General features: G+C 42.8%; 1 protein-coding gene across 4 annotated transcripts in view; it reads left to right on the forward strand.

Moving 5' to 3' along the window:
• The first annotated feature begins 8,708 nt into the window (after positions 1 to 8,708).
• LOC147896691 (protein kinase family protein / protein phosphatase 2C (PP2C) family protein) overlaps positions 8,709 to 17,959 on the forward strand; it is a 32,636-nt gene continuing 23,385 nt past the window's right edge. For all 4 annotated transcript variants that reach the window (XM_087381238.1, XM_087381239.1, XM_087381240.1 and 1 more), the window contains exon 1: positions 8,709 to 8,936. In XM_087381238.1, coding sequence (XP_087237364.1) covers positions 8,786 to 8,936 — 151 coding nt within the window. In that variant the 5' untranslated portion in view covers positions 8,709 to 8,785. The remainder of the gene's footprint in view (positions 8,937 to 17,959) is intronic.

Consider the following 17,959-nt stretch of genomic DNA (forward strand, 5'->3'; position numbering starts at 1 on the left):
TGACATAGATAATGCTCCACCCTAGCCCTTCACTAAGGATCTTTTGCACTATAACTTTGGTGAATCAATCAGCTACCCCTTGATGGACTTCTTCCATTACAATTCACCTTTTGTGTGGAAAGAAACACCACTAAAGGACCATGTTCCCCCCCTTTCCTATACAAGCATCTACCAATGAGCACATACTTCCACTATTTTAGTGCAAGTTAATGCCGTTTGTCCTTGCTTGTTGATTCGGGGAACTCACCAATTGAGGGATACCAAATGATATCCTCGTGTTAATCTTTGACCATGGACATAGCAAAAAAATTTGCATTGAGAAGACTATTGTCGATTCCTTCATGAGATTCCTCATCTTTGGTTTGGGACTAAGAAATTTGCCCCACAATGTGACAAACTAGGCTTGTGCATGATTTTGAATTTTAACTCTTGGAGAAAGAGCATCCACCAAATCATGTGTGGTTTCATGATGTTCTTGTTGATGAGGTACAAAAGCACTTGATGATCCACATAGAAACTGAAGGGTTGTCAAGGAGATAATGTCAAAACTTTCGCACACTATACATCATCCCTATGTCTTCCCATTCAATCTCATCACATAGCTCATTTTAGTGGAGAAGAACATTGAGCCACGTACTAGATGGGGGAACCCAAGCTCGCTTTGTGCTGAGCCATAATTGACCCAATTGCCATTCCTAATCCATTGACATGCATGTGGAAAATTATGTTTCGATTGAGCTTCCTTAGGATGGCACCTTGACTGCCATCACCTACAAGGCCTTGGATGTTGCATCATGTTTGTTGCTCCACTCAAACTTCATGTTGGAACTTGTCAATTGATGAATTGGCTTGACAATACCTACAAACTTCTTCATAAAATATCAATAGAAGCTAAGGCACTGCACAAACGAGTGCACTTGCTTGTTGTTGTTTGGCTCTATCATCTTTTGTAATGGCATTCATTTTTTATTTTTATGTCAAGATCCCCTTGCTGAAAATTGTGTGACCCAACAACACACCCTAAGAACACATAGAAAACACACGTGTATGGATTAAGGGGAAAAAAAAAATTGGGGGGGGGGGGATGGGAAATTTGTGTCTCCTTATATTTTGGAATACCTTTTATAGTCACTCCAAGTGTGCTTTCTTCGTGCTGTAGAATGTGAAATTATCTACAAAGTTGGAAAGGAATTCATGGATGTACTCTGGAACATTTCCACGATGAAACATTGAAATGTTGCCAATAGATTCTTTAACTAGAATGGCATTTCTTTGCTTGACTATGCCCTCAGTATGCCCCCCATTTGATGATGAAGCTCACCTTTTGATGGTCTTCTTCAGCTAGCATGATTTGGTTGCACCCACTATACCAAATCCATGAACCAGTATATTTTGTGGCTTGCTACTTTGTTAAGGATTGTATCCATGAATGGTAGTGGGAATGGGTCTTTCAGAGTCTATTTGTTCAGCTCCTGATACTTGATGCAAACTCATTGCTTGTCATTTTTCTTGGGCACGACAATGATTTGGAAATAATCAATCATTCTAGTCCAACTAGTAGCCAAACCTTGCCTTAAGCAGTTGGTCTATCTCAAATTTCACTTAACTTGGCATAATTGGAATTCATTTGATACCTTTGTTGCCAAATAGGCTTCAAGTCTAGAGTGAGGAGGATTTTGCGTTGGGTCAAACTTGGTAGAAGCCCTTTTAAGACCTTGTATTTCCATGCAAATATATTTCTCTTCTAGCAAAAGAGCACTTCGATAGTTGTGAGGAATTTTGTGAGAAGCTCTTTGTTTACCTGAATCATCTTTGGTTCCTCACCATCCCAATGTTGGTTTCTTGAATTGCCTAGCCTTTAGTGATACATATATCACCAATGAATTGGGTAATCGCATTTGCTAGTTTTTCTTGGACTTCCCATCGTCCCTATTAGTCTTTTGTGAAGCCCTTTGGAAAATTCATATGTGGCTCTTCAATTTTGTGCACCCATTCAATTGCTACTCGTAATGCATTGATCATCAATCATTGCACCTAGAACAATGTTCATTGCAAATATTTGGGCTTGCATTTATTTTGCCTCTGAGAATTTGGGTTTGCATTACTTCTTGATTGTTCCATTACCCCCATAGGTATATATACTTTGTTCCCCTCTTGGGTGATGGTCAGAGTCTTTGCCTAAAGCACTTTGCCACCCTTCAGCCATGGCCAGCCTAACAACATTGGGTACCCACCTTCATGCTCCATCTTCACCATCATAAAGGCCAGAGTGAAGTATGCTCCAGTGATTTTGACATGAACATCCTTAAGTGTCCCTCCAAGCATGACCAGCCTTTGATACACCATTTGAACTTTCAATGGTGAAGGCTTCGTCAACTTGAGCCTTTGTTGGACTTTGTCTGATATTATGTTCATGCTTGAGCCCACCACTCCTTTTATGTTGATCACGGCCACACCTTCATCCAAGATCAACGTTTTGGTCACTTATATTATTGAGGTAAGCGATGTGGCTTCGGGCCACTGATCCAGAACTAGCAACTCGAAGAACTTCATGCGACAGGGAGCAAGTTCTATCAGTTGAGCGATGGGGTGTTCATGACATTAAGTTCCTTGGACTTGTCCCTTGAATCAATCCTCACTTGCTCCATTACGTGGCTACCTTCTTCATCTCCTTTCATGGGTTTGTTGCCCTTTGTTGGTGTTTTTTCTTTTGGTTGCTTCTCTTCCTGTCATTGCTGCCATTTCAATGAGTGGTTCTTTCTACTTTAGCTCTTTCGTTGATCTTTGCTATAATCTTCTTTTCTTCCCTCCACCTAAACTAGGGCTCTCTTGTCTTTTGCAGTTTGGTTTTAGTCGGAGCTTGTGAACACCACCTTGCTACCCACTTTGGTGATCACCATTGGTGATCACCATGCCTGCTTGGGGTGTACAATCATTTTGTATGCTTTTTGCATCATTCTTGCCTACTTATTCCATAGTTGACATTCTCTTATTTGGTTCCCCTTATTGCCACAGAAGTAGCACATCATGTTGTTTGGACTCACTCAATTGCCTTAGTAGGCCTTCTTGGATTCCTTTTCCACTTGATTGACTTCGAGGGCCTTCTTGTTCTTGTTGTACCAACAATCTTTGGTGGTGCGACCTAGAGGATTGCAAACATTACATCATCAACATGACTGACACTCATTTGCTATGTGGCCATTCCTTTTGCATTTGTGGCACCAGGCCTCACCCTTCTCCAAGTTGCCTTGAATTCTCATTTCTTGAGTATCCACTTGAGCTAATCCTTTTTTACTTTGGTGCCCATCTTGGGCACCTTCTCATCCTCTTCGTATTTGTCACTCTCTTGTTCTCATATGGGCGATTTCTTCCTTCTTTGGGGTTCTATGTTCCTTTCTCTAATGTAACAATTGATTTTGAGCAATTCGTTATACATTCTCACCAATTACATTACTTCCATGTTGCGTAGGTTGGGTCCCAAATCAACCAGGACCTCAATGTCATTTTGTCTTACATGTCATTAAGATTATTTGTAAGCACCCTCATTCTTGCTTCAAAATCATGCACACTTTTCCCTTTTTGTTGGTGGAGATTATTGAGCTTCACTAATACCTCCTTGCTAGATTTATGCTAAAACCACTTTTGGAACATTACACCCCCATTAGGTCATTTAGACATAGTCGAAACTTTTGTCCATAGTAGATATTATATTTATGAACTACTAGAATTCAAATGTTTAGAGGTAGATTAGAGAGATATAAAACCACAAAAAAAAAACATTGGAGATAATTAATATGAACTCTAAAATCCATCCACTTGAAACACCATTTTCATAATAAAACATTGGCGTTCCAATTTTGGAAGATTAGCTTAGATGATATTCAAAAAATTACTAGAATTCAAATGTTTAGAGGTAGATTAGAGAGATATAAAACCACCAAAAAAAAAACATTGGAGATAATTAATATGCATTCTAAAATCCATCCACTTGAAACACCATTTTCATAATAAAACATTGGCGTTCCAACTTTGGAAGATTAGCTTAGATAATATTCAAAAAATCCTTGACACGCAAATGCAATAAATCATTTTTATACAACTCCATTCAACTCCAAATGCCATTTATTAATGAAATATTGGCATTCAAAAGTTAAAAGATAGTTTAGATAATGTGTAAAAAACACACAAAAATAAGAATGTATAAGATAATTCATACATAGTCTTAGCTTCCATTAACTTAAAGATTGGTTTCAATAACAAACATGGACATTCCAAAGTTAAGATATGGCTTAGATGACATATCAGAAACCCTTAATAAAACAATATAGTAAGTCATTTATACACACTCTAAACTTTTATGAGCTTTAAGTGCCATTCCACAAATTAACATTAGCATTCAAGAGTTAAATGATAGCGTAGACAATTATAAAAAATCACATGTATGATACTTGATTGACTCAAATCTATATAAAGTGAATGCTAGGTCAATGCCCCACCTATGAACCCCCAAATGAGAAGAGACCAAGCATTGACATGTTAGCATGTATGAGAGTGGATGAAGATGTAGGGGATGGGTTGAGGTTGCTATGTGGATAGTAAGCTAGGTGCCATGTGGGTAGCAAGATGGATGCCACATGGACAATAGATAGAGATATTGTTTACAGATTATTTAGGGTATTACTCATGGTTAAAAGTATGACTTGATGTATGGCTACATGCAGCTAGCCATGGGTCTATGGAGAAGGGCCATTGGGATGCCGAAGGCAATTGTCAAGGGTTGCCAAAGGCAGTGTGATAAATTGCAATACATTGATAGAGCAGTTGTGGCCCTATAGCGTGGGTCAGTTCGTGGAGATATGAATGGCATTGCAAAGGCACATGACTAGAAAGAAGGCAATAGGTGTAGGGCTAACAAAAAAAGGCCTACAGAGGATGTTATACAGGGGGCAAAAAGTTAGTCTGTGGGCAGGAGGTCACAAGTTTGTGGGGCTTTCCAACCCTCCAACTTATTCTTTGGCTAAAATAGCCTCCTCCTTGGTGAGCATACGATTGGAGAGCATAGAAGAGTGCTTGTGTGCTACAAACATAGTTCTCATAGTTCAGGAGTCTTTGGATAATCCAGGAGCACACAAAGGGGAAAATCTACCCATCGTAGAAGAGCCAAATCGTGGTGTACAAAAAGAGAAGTAGTAGACTCACCTAAAGAAACCATTGAACTCTATTGAGGATACACGATGATCTAGGGGCACCAACAAAAAGAAGAATGGGGACACTTTGGTGGTGACAAGAAAAAGAAGAGAAAGAGCCAAAAGAAGTACTTCTATTGTGACATGATTGGACACTTTGCTAAGGATTTCAAGAAAAAGAACATAAACAAAGAAAAAAAGAGAGGACCACATCAATCAATGTGGTAAGAGAAGATTTGCTCTTAGTGATGACACGATGTCCCATTAATATCAAGTAAGTAGACTCAAGAGTGGCAGTGTTCATAGTAGACATCATACAGTGGTAAATAGATTAAGAGTCTATGGTGGAGGTTGGAGAATGATGCTCAATCATAGGATACGAGGACCAGCCTAGTGCCACCAGAAAAAATGGAGGAGTGCTACAAAGAGATGGAGCTTGATGAGCAAGATCTCACTAGAGGGAGCATAACTACAAGGTTACACATAAGCATAAAGGATCATGGTGAGGCATAGCTTCCTTCAATGGCAAGCATCACCAAATTGAATATCCACCATATAGGTTTTCATCATGTTCTCTAAAGATTTTAGTAGATTCCTATTTAGTACTCTCAATTTAATGGACAATGGAGGGTCAAACCTTTGGAAGATTTTGATGCCTATTACCCTTGAGAATAGTGATAAGAGATTTTGATAAGTTCAAGTTGCTAATCCATGAAGGTGATCTGGAGGTTCTCTACTCAGCCCTAGTAGCATGATGTTGGAAGGACCAGATGACAATTTGGTCAAACCCTTTATGATAGAGACAAAGAATTGAGAAGATCAGTGTGTGGGTGACAGAGTCACTACAAAATTGGCTGAAGGGATTCTTGGACTAGCCACTTGTGCGAGGGATAATGGACCAAGATGGAAATGGCACCCAATTGAAATAGACCCAATATCTTTGGTACCTTGTAGGGTTGAATCAAGCCCTATCTTCAAAGGGGATGACCAAATAGCGCCGTTGGTGCCTTAGGTTGATGAAGAGACTAGAGTTTTTGTAACTTGGACTAGAAAACATACCAGTGTTTCAGACTTGTTCAAGAGCAATGCAGGGAAGTTCCTAGGGATACTAGAGGTGTCGGATTCAGGTCTAGGGAAAGAAGACGTCCTTGACATGTTTCTGAGTGCTTCTCTAAAGGAACTGATGGAGCAGTCCTCTAATAGAGCTATATTAGGCCACAATGTGTCACTGAGAGGGGGTGTTCGAGAGGGTCAATGCCCCCCATTTGTCAGCCCCCAAATGAGAAGTGCTCCAGGGTTGACACCTCAACATGTATGAGAGTAGATAAAATTGATCTTTTAAATCACAACATAATAAACTAAGTTAAATCTATGTAATGTGATACAAAAGTTAAATGACATTATCTAAAATTTGTAAAACAAAACACACGATAAATTTAGACAATTTAAAATAAGATTTAATATTTGAAATCAAAATATAATCAAGTAGTCAATTTTTATGAATCTAAATTTATATGATTTTTACAATTATACAATACAGCAATATCTTATATATATACATTTTTTGTTCATAATTTTATAGGAATTCATTGTGACAAGGCTCGAGATAGAGCCTAGCTCAAAATGCTTGTAGCACTCCCATGTAGGTTTTTGGAGGTGGGCTTAAGGACCCTTTAAACCTCTAGATCTAAGTGGACTCACAAAAGTTTGCACTAGGAGCCATTGCAAGCAATAACGCTATAAGGATGTTCATGAATATATGATCTTAAGAATCTTTTTGAAAATGTGGTTGTCTTCCATTTATACCAACATTGCAATAGATAAATAGATATAAACAAAGTTATGAAGTGTAATTGGAAGATACTTTATGGAGAGAAAATGAAGGTCAAGAAAAGGCGACAAAAGGTACCAGGAGAATTACCTTTTCAAAGGAACTCATTAGGTAGATAGAGTGTGCATAGAAAAGCAAAGCATGCGCTGGAATGATCTTAGTGAAATTCAGAACATTTTTATTACACTTGTTTGAAGGGAAGTGCTAACAAAAAAAAGCAAAACAACCCAAAACGTAAAATATGGCAATCTCTCTACAACTTAAGCCAACTTAGTCCTAAAGGAGGATTTCAGAGAAAATCATAAATTTTCTAGCAAGAGCAATGCTAACGATAAGACAGTTGGAAAGAAAAAGTGTTGTAATTAAACAAGAGAGTACAACTATTTGTGAGCGTTGCATTGTGTAGTGGGGAAAAGCAAAGCATGGGCAGTGAGGCAATGACGGGCTGAGCAGCTTCAATTAGAATGTGGGACACTTTTTTTGATAAAAGATACTACAAAAGCCAACATCAATGTTCATAGAAAACTTGCAAACTATATACAATGAACTTGCAACATTTTCATTTTCAACTGCAAAAAAAAATTTCTCAAATTTGTAAAATTTATACAATTTAGTTAAAATTTGGCTAAAAAATCTGCAAATTCTGAAGAAGAACTTTCAAAATTTTTTGTTTTGTTAAAAAAAAGACGGATTAAATAAAAAAAGCGAATGATTCAAAAGGAAATAAACAGCTAAGGCTATCCATAGAGCAACTTCAAGGGCTGTATAAGCACTTTTGCTGAAAAAACTTAGTCAAACAAATGTGTCCCACTAAACATCCTCACACCACATATTCAGTAGTTTACCATGATTGAAAATTTTGAAATTTTGCCATTTCTAGATCTGTGAAATTGCTCTTGCTCAAATTATTTGCTAAAGTCGATATTGGGTTTTCTGTGAACATTGGCCAGCATTAGAAAAATAACATTTATAAAATTCAAAAAATAACTTGTGAACACTTTACAGCATCCCAAAAATAACATTTATAAAATTCAAAACATATCTTATAAAGCTCTGGTCTCTTTAAAGCAGCCGCTTTGAGTTCGCTTCCTGAGTTCGCTTCCAGCTTAGCTTTTCTAGCTTTATGCTTTTTAAAGCAACAACTTTCATAGTTTCACGGTTTTATCTACTTTCTCTTTGGTTTTGTCATTGCGGCCATTAGAATGATGCCACGTGATTGACACATGGCTTATTGTGGTTTCCAAAATGCCCGAAGTTTGTCTAGGCTAGTGAGTTTACAGACCAAAAACGGTCAATGTTCACCCATGGTGCATTGGATTCATCGGGACCGTGGGTGGGCAATCTTGCACATCTATGATCTGAGGACGGTGCCCATGGTGTGCAGGTCTGTAAACACCCTTATTATAGACCTGCACACCATCGACACACGCCCACGGATCATGGACGGGGTGGTGCTCGCAAATCTATAAACACCTCGGGTGTTTACCGACTTTGCGGATCATGGGCACCGACTGCCCTGTGGTGCGCAAGCCTATAAACATTATGAGAGGACTTGCGGCATTGCCTACGGATCATGGACGGGCAAGATTGTCCACTGAAAGCCAAGACAACGCCCACGTACGATGGGCAGGCATAGACGGTAAAGACCCTAAATATATGTAATAACTAAAGTTATTAAGCATAGACTTTGAGAAGAGCGTGCACGTCCTCAAACGTGAGCAAATGCAAGCGCTTAAGCGTTCACTTTATAGGCTCATGAGCTAAGGCTATGGTGCCACCCTTGCCTATGGACGATCAACCGCAGCTACAGGAACACAACAAGATGGCCAACACCTGCTTCCGTGGCTGCTGCTCCAGTGATTCCATCCCCCTCTCTGTCCCCAAATCGTCTCTTATCTTGGGCTCAGAGATCGCTCGAGGTCCTTTCATTCACTCGTTTTCACGTTTTCCTCTGCCTGATTGCTTCCTCAATTCGAACGTTTCTGTGCGCCTTTTCAGGGAACGTCCTTTCGTCGTAAATACTAGGATATCCTAGTTGGCTGGGGAATTGCTCTATCATTTCTTTTCTTTTGGCTAGAAAATTCGAAAATTGGATACATCTACAATTCATTGGAGCATCTTTATTTAGGGCCCTCAATTGTGAGAAGGTGTGATTGACCTTTGATCTAAGTGACGAGAGTGTGCCTTGTTTGCCATGCTTGGAGAATGTGTTCATCTGGAGGTTTAAAACTTTTCTGCAGAAATAACAGCTTCCCCTAATTTTACAACCTGCAAGTTTCCGGTTATCTTCCTTTGTCTTGCAACACAATGGCTTTTTGCTGGCTAAGGGCATGTCGTGGGCAGTATGTCAACCTGCTTTTATAACAGTAGAATTTCATAATTTGTTTCTCTTTTCATCTCGCGTTTCCTCATAAGCTTTCTTCCAGCATTCTTGGGCATAATGACTCATCTTCATACAATAGGTGCACTGGAGCTGGAAAGAGTTTTCTGTCATGGATCAGATGGACTTTTAGTTCCTTTGGTTGCCTGGTCTCTTCTCGCATCATAGCTTCTTGTATAATGCTCCCAATCAAAGATGTAGAACCAGCAATATGTTCTGTTTAAAAGATGGACACAATACAAAAGACAAGTCTAGCGTACCCCCTAAAATGGACCCCTGTACTACCAAAATATGCTTTTTCCTACCTTGGTGGCACTTCTAAAACACGCAGCCTGCATGCTCCCGTAGAGCTTGAGTCGGCCTTGTTATCGTGCCCCGCAAACACACCTTCAAGCTGCCCCTCTCGGATAGCCAAAACTGAGGCAGTGTTGCTGTGAAGACCTGACCTCCTTGATGTGCATCCAATGGTGAGGCACAATCTCCCCCTTTGATCGTCCTCCTTGCTGCCCTAATATACAGCCAAGTGATGAAGAACCGTTGAGCTTTGTCTGCTGCTCTCAGCCTGATCTTTGCTGCTCTAAATCCTCCTAGATGAAGGCCAAATTCTGGCTGAGGTGCTGTTCCAAACTGCTCCTGAAATGGCTCTTCCAATGAATGATGGAATGAGCCCAAGGGGCTGCCTTTTATAGGCCCCGAGGGCCCCCAAACCAACTGACCCAGACAGGCTGACCCCTTAGTCTGTGGGGACGACCTGCTGGTCTGTGGGTTCAGCTCCACATGATGTGGCTGCCCAATCTGTCCCGCATGGCCATGTAGCAGTCTGCCAGTGGCCCAAACCCTTCTGAGCCCCAAGTTGAGGTCTTAAGACTCCAGGTCTTTCGCTGGCCAGAACAGCCGCCCTGCACAGCCGCCTGCTTCTGGACATTTCCCTGCCTACAAACCCTCGCTGCAGTTCTGAACAGCTGCTGAAAACAGCCATACAGTTGGTGCCTGCCATCTGTACAGTACTTGCAGGTCCCTGGGCTGTTCCGTGCAGGAACTCCTGCTCAGATCTGCTCCATACAGTCTCTGCCAGCCACGTGGCTGTTCCGTGCAGGTCTTGTCCTCCTGGGGATCTCCAACACTGACACGTACCTCTTGTATGTGCTGCCCATGCAGCCCCTTTTATGTTTTTCTTTGTGAATATGCTGCCCACATGACAGCCAATGTGCTGTCCAGGTGGCAGCCCTTTGTTCTATGTTAGATCTGACTATGTGGCATCCCAAATCAATGCCCACATGTCTTCCAATACACACAGGTACACCTCCCCTTTGCTCTCCTCATTCGGGGGCTCGCAAATGAGGAGGTGACCACACAAATCCCAATACCCCTTCTCATAGGCACATCACGGGCCAATCCAAACTCTTCGATGTAGATGCTCCATTGGCTTCCTTGAAGAAGCCCTCTGGAAACATTCAGGGTAATTGTCTCTCAGTTTTTCAACCATCATCTCCTGCTCCGCCAAGCCCATTCCTGCACAATAGAACCGTCCTGGTACACATGGAATTCCTCGATAGGACCTCAAGGCACCACCATCTTCAGTCATGGTCCCACTAGTGATCGTGAGCGCACGTGATGCAGAGAGTCTCCGGGCAACCACCACATGTAGGCAGCCCAAACAAACAAAAAAGGGACGTACCTTTTCAACGCCTATAGGTTTTTCGTCAAATCAGGTTGGTTTCGCAGCCAGCCCCTGCTTGCGCCATTTCGCTGCCAGCCTTGCCTCGCCATTTCGCTGCCAGCCCCTCGCCATCTCACTGCCAGCCCCTGCTCGCTGCCAGCCCCTGTTTGCGCCATTTCGCTGCCAGCCCCTTGTCATTTCGCTGCCAGCCCCTTGTCATTTCGCTGCCAGCCCCTCGCCATTTTGCTGCCAGCCCCTCGCCATTTCGCTGCCAGCCACCTTGCCATTTGCAGCCCCGCTGGTTTTTCGGCCCTGTTCCTTGCCAGCCTGCAGCGCGAGCACAGCTCCAGCCAGCCATTTTGTCGCAAATCAGCCTGCAACCAGTTTGCGCCATTGATAGCCTGCTCTCCTTGGTTTGCTACCTTTTTCCTACAAGATCAGCAGCAGTTTCAGCCTCCTGTCGCGATGAAGACAGCCTATTAAATGCCAGGCTCAGATCTGCTCCTCGCCACCCATTGCAACATGGACCTCCAGACAGAAATCTGCAGGCCTCTTCTACGCAACAATTTGGCAGATTAAATCATTGCCAGGTGGAGTCTTTCCATTCTTCTTTTAAGGATTCTCTTGTCATTATCAAATTACAGCAAATGAAAGACGCTCCCTTAAAGCATGGAAACCCTGGTAATTCACCCGGCATTTCAAGGACACCTCAGGCATCATCTACCACACAATATTGTGTTCATATTGCACAACCAGCCCATTTCTGAGCTTTGGCATCTTGGGTCTTCTGTGTCACGTGCCCTCCTAGTGATTTGGACCACATCCTATACCTTCTGCGTGAGGCACCTCAGTTACATTACTTCCTCAGCACAATCCATGTTGTGTTCCACGAGACACGAAGATACCCAGAACCCGATATTCCTCAAGAGTTTGCTGTCCATCTTTGGAGAGAATTTTACCCCTCACCTTCGGCATCTCCAGGGTACTCTCCACCTCCTTCAGCTCCCAGATATCCGCCTATACAGGTTGTACCTTCTCCAAGACGGTATTTACACTCTGAAGGCACTCCTCCTGGATTTCCTCCACTTCCGACAGCAGCTCCTTATCCCTTCTCAGATCCGTGGACTCTGCAACTTACTCCTGTCCTCTCACGAGCAGTAACACCACTTTCGGCATCACCAGTGTTACCTCAGACAGGATCTCCTTTATCAGTATATTTCGTCTGCATGGATTGCCTAGATCCATAGTGTCAGACCGAGATGTCAGATTTATTGGTCATTTTTGGACGGCGGTATTTGAGGCACTGAGGACTAAGTTGGGAATGAGTAGTGGGGATCATCCTGAGACGGATGGTCAGACGGAGAGAGTCAACCAAACTTTAGAGAATATGCCGAGGGCATATGTGTCATTGAGGCAACACACGTGGGACAGGTGGTTGCCATTGTTGGAGTTTGCCTACAATGATAGAAAACATTCCTCTACCAGGTTCAGTCCGTTTGAGCTGAACTATGGTTATAGACCAGCCAATCCAACTATAGTTGGAGTACCTCAGAAAGTGCCTAGTGCCGCGAACTTTGTAGTTCAGATGCGGGAGATGCTAGCACTTGCGAGAGCTAATATCCGCCAGGCTATGGATAGAGCCAAGGTGTATGCGGATGAAAACCGGTCTATAAGGGTATTTAAGGAAGGAGAAAAAGTTTTTCTCCGAGTTCCTTCGCACTCGAAGTCATTGACTTCAAGGGAGTGTGCTAAGTTATCACCTCGATACTGTGGGCCGTGGTTAATTCTAAAGAGAATAGGCAGTGTAGCCTATAAATTGGAATTGCCACAGAGGTGTAAGGTGCACCCGGTTTTTCATGTTTCGCGCTTAAAGAAATTTTTACATACAGGTGACTCACTAATCGAAGGTGTGGTTTTGTTTCAGGAGATAGAGGATATTGCAAGGCGCAAACCAACAAGAATCCTGGACCGAGGAACAATGCAAATACGAAATCGGAAGATACCCACGGTGTTGGTTGCATGGCATGGTCAGCCTCTATCCAAAGCTACCTGGGAATCCGTATATCAGTTGCGGAGAGTGTTCCCTGATTTTATCATCGAGGACGCTGATGTTTGAAGAGGGAAGGAATGTTACGCTCTAGCCAAGGTAGCATGACCTCGGAAGAATCAGTCGACATTTCCCTTAATGGATCTATCTCTGTAATATATGTGTTTGCGCTTCATGTAAATGATCGGGAGGGATTTAATGTCAAGGTCCTAGGTGAGGGCTGATAGCACCAGACTAGGTAGATCTAAGGCCAAGGGCCTAGTGCAAAGATTGTGCCTAGGGGCAAGGAATTTAATGCATCCCAAGAGAGGGGTGAAATGTTGCATCAGGAAGGCCCTATATGGATGACGTGGCATCTAGATCTATCTAGGGAATTGGGGCTTGCTGAGGCTAGTGAGAGAAGAGAAGAGTGTTATTCACGTTGATTTAGTAACGAAGATCTCTGTCTGCTTGTGAGTCTCAGCGAGGTATGGCTGGGTGGAGATTCATGGTGCTACTCCCGTGATCTTCAAGAGGGGAAGTAGAGATAGTGCTTAACAAAAGGCATGAAGAAAGAGTATTTACAAGAGCCGACCATCAAGAATTCCACTGAAAAATGCGAAAAGAAGCACTTCTGTCACGAAGAAGTGGGAGTTCTTGGGCTCAAAAGAAGCGTGCTTCAGAGAGGAATGCATTGAGAAGGTTTTGGAGAAGTTTCATCGCCGGAAAGTCCTTCAAAACTGAGAAAAACCAGTCAACCAGCGTGTGGGACCACTCAAAATTCAACAGAAAGCTGTAGCTTTGCAAGAGGAGAGGCCTAGGAGGCGGTAGAAGCAAAAAGGTCCAGAAAAAGCCACTTTTGCAAATTCGACCAGTATAAGAAGTGCTCAGCTCTGCCCGTTCTACCAAACGCATGGAGGGAAAAGCATATCACTACGAAGGGGAGGCAGAGGAGAAGCCATCGGGCCAAACGGAAGTCGAGGAATCCAAACGGGTGAGGAGTTATGAAGAAAAACAGAATTCAGCTGAAGGAGGCTGAAAAACCAGTCCAAAATCTCAACAAAGGGAGAAGATGAGAGAGAAAACCACACATGTGAAGTTTAGAAGGCCCAGGAAGGTCCAGGAATGGCAAAGGAGCATGTAGAAGGCACTAGAGCCACCTGGAACTCTAGGGGGGCCACTGAAGGTACATGGCCCTCTAGGGGGCCTATTAAAAATGCCACATCATCATTTCCCAACAACCACTCTTTTAATTCCTTGGAATGCCTTTGGGCCTAGGGATTAATTACGCTTATGTGCTAGGCACCATGCCGCGTTTAATTACACATTATTAAGCCCACGCTTGGACTTTTAAAACCAAAGTTGTCACGGTCTTGTAGTACATCAAAGTACTTTGAATTTCATGTCCCTGTGACAGAAAACACTGAACTACGTGCCCTCTACCGTTTACTTCAAGCTTCCAAAACTAAAAGACTTGACATCAAACTCCGGAAGCCTTCACTGGTCAACGCAATCGCCGAACAGTTGACCAATGGCTCGTAAAAATGCGCATGTATTTTGATACTGTTGACCTCACTGAAGGCAAAAAGATCGCCTTGGCAGCCTCCCTCCTCAAGGATACAGCTTTTCTATGGTGGCAAAGACGCTTAAAGGACGCCAAAAGTGTATTAACATGGGAACGTTTTGAACATGTGCTCTGTAAGCAGTTCATACTTGCCAATGCGGACTTCCAAGCACGTTCAAAACTCCGACAGTTGGAGCAAACAGGCTCCCTGTCTTCCTACATCTCTTAGTTCACCACATTGGTGTTGGAGATTGATGGTTTAATTGAGGATGATTGCCTTCATGCTTTCATCTCAGGCCTAAATCCCTCGTTACGCATTGATGTCCTTAAAGCAAACATCACGACCACAGCTGGTGCTATTGCTTACGTAGAGCGCATTACAGATTTCCAAAACACAGGGAAGCAGAGTGCTAATCGCACACAGAACTCTCCTATGGCCAAAGGTGCTCGCCCTCAAGGTCAGCGACAGTCTCAAGATCCCCAGAAGACTCAGAAATCATATGTTGGATTCCAACAGAAGCACTCCTCCAAGGATCGCGTCTCTTCTTCTTCACAAAGTCATCATCGACATCCCCAATATAAAGGTGCGGCCACTAACAAGAAGAACAACTCCAGCACAAAAGGACTTTGTACCATCTGTACAGGCGACCATAGATGGTTTGATTGTCCCAAGCGACCAAAGCCAAATTCCAATATGGAACTTAGTACTTTCCAAATAGAAGATGCTACCCTAGCACAAGACAAGAAAGGCAAAGCTGTTCGAATGGCAAATACCATCCACCTGAGCCTTGCCAGCAACCCCGAACCTTCTCTGGCCACTCAAGTACTTTGTGTTCAAGGATCGATTCGTGGAACAACGGTCACTATCGTCATCGACAGTGGTTGCTCTCATAATTTCCTAGCTAGTTCTATGGTCGACAAACTTCGGTTGACCACCAGTCCTAGTCTCATGGACTATCAGATTGAACTCACAAATGGAACTACTTTCTTGTGCAACACCAGGATCAAAAACTTGTCTTTTTGCATCCAACATTATACGGACAAGTTGAACTTCGACTTCATGCCTCTTTCTCGGTACGATGTCATACTTGGACAACAGTGGCTCTACGACTATGATCCATCAATAAGTTTTCGCAGCCATACTATCCAGTTTGTCCACCAGGGAAAACTTATTGAGCTAACTGGTTTAAGGGACTCTCCTTCAACCCCAGTTGCCTCTGCCCTACAAGTAAAGAAGTGGGTTCGTAAATGTCACGTAAAGACTTCACTTCTGTTGGTTACAGCAGTCGAGGAGACACCAACAAACGATCCTCCTGAATACCTCAACCAACCTTTTTTCCAGCCTTACTTGGATATTTTTCCACAGGAATTGCCAAAGCAGTTACCACCTCGACGACTAGTGGATCACCCAATCGAACTTAGTCCCGGCAGTAATCCACCGTCGAAACCTCCTTATCGGGTTTCTTATACTCAAAATGAAGAAATCCAAAGACAAGTCACCGAACTACTCGACAAAGGTCACATTCGGCCTAGTCGCAGCCCTTTCAGATCTCCTGTACTACTTGTGGAAAAAAAGAATAAGTCAATGCGCCTCTGCATCGACTACCGAGCCCTTAACAAGCTCACTATCAAAAACAAGTATCCATTGCCTCGCATCGATGACCTCTTCGATCAACTTCTACATGCAACACAATTCTCAAAGATTGATCTTCGTTCAGGTTATCATCAAATTCGCATACGAGAAGGCGATGAGTACAAGACAGCTTTTCGAACAAAGTATGGACACTATGAATGTTTGGTCATGCCCTTTGGGTTAAACAATGCCCCAGCCCCCAGTCATGAACGCTCGACAAGCACGTTGGGTTGAGTTTCTGGCCAACTTTCACATGACCATTGAGTACATTCCGGGACTACGCAATGTAGTTGCAGATGCTCTCAACAGGTTACCTCTAGCATCAGCTATGGTAATCTCTACATTATCTGTGGATGTTCCGAATTCATTCAAAGGGAAGTATTTCAATGACAAAGACTTCGGCACAGCAGTACAAGTTCTTTCAAAAGATCAACCTTCGACTTCCGAACAGAAGATTTTCTCGTCCTATTCTTATACGGACGACATTCTGTATTATCAAGATCGCGTCTGTGTACCACATGACAAGGATGTTCGATGTCTTTTGTTAAAAGAGCATCATGTAGTTCCTTATGCTGCCCATCCAGGCATCAACAAGACTTATCGGTTACTCAGTGCAACATACTACTGGCCTCAGATGAAAAGCGACGTCATCAAAATGGTTACATCTTGCTTATCTTGTCAACAAATGAAAGCAAGCCGACGACTTCCAGTAGGACTTCTTCAGCCTCTTCCAGCTCCAACTGAAAGGTGGGAAAGTATTTCCATGGATTTCATTACAACACTACCACGATCCTCCAGAGGTAACACTCAGATTATGGTAATTGTTGATCGATTGTCCAAAATGGCACACTTTGTTGCTTGCAAAAGCAGTGCACAGGCTCCGGAGATCGCCAAACTCTTCATACAACACATCTTCCGACACCATGGATTGCCCAAGGATATCATATCCGACAGAGATCCCAAGTTTACCAGTCACTTTTGGATTTCACTGTTCGAATCTTTGGGTACAACTCTACTGTTCAGTTCAGCCTACCACCCAGAATCAAATGGCCAGACTGAAAGAGTCAACCAAGTTCTGGAAGAAATGCTTCGACATTATATTCAGTCACGCCTAGCAGCTTGGGAAGAGTATCTACCACTCCTTGAGTTTTCTTATAATAACTCTTTCCATAGTGCCATTAGCATGACTCCATTCCAAGCAGCTTATGGACACACTCCGATTGTACTAACGAATTTTGTACTTCAACATCGAGTGGCCCTAGCTGATCAACTGGTTCAAGAAATGCAAGAAGTGATATTTTCTACATCAGTTCATTATCTCTACCAGGGTCTTATTTTGAGTAGGAGGGGATGTCACGATCTGTGACGTATTCCTTTCTCTATTTCTAGACTTATGGATGGTTTGATGAATGGACACTTGTGGAAGGGTATGCCCTTTCGACGGGACACTTCCTATGAGGCACAACCCTTGCCCTTTCGATGGGACACTTCCTATGAGGCACAACCCTTCACAAGAGACATTCTATTGAAGAGACATTTCTATTGTAATGTACCCTCTCATCAATGGTCACACCCTTCACAAGGGGTACACACCTCTTCATGCACACACACTTTGGAGTACACACCTTTTCATGTGTGACTTTTCACTCTCTATATAAGAGAGGCCCAATTGTATGGAT

This window comes from Dipteris shenzhenensis, chromosome 11 (assembly GCF_047967505.1).
Source record: "Dipteris shenzhenensis isolate YYH24624 ecotype China chromosome 11, Dip_SZ_1.0, whole genome shotgun sequence".
Lineage (NCBI taxonomy): Eukaryota > Viridiplantae > Streptophyta > Polypodiopsida > Gleicheniales > Dipteridaceae > Dipteris > Dipteris shenzhenensis.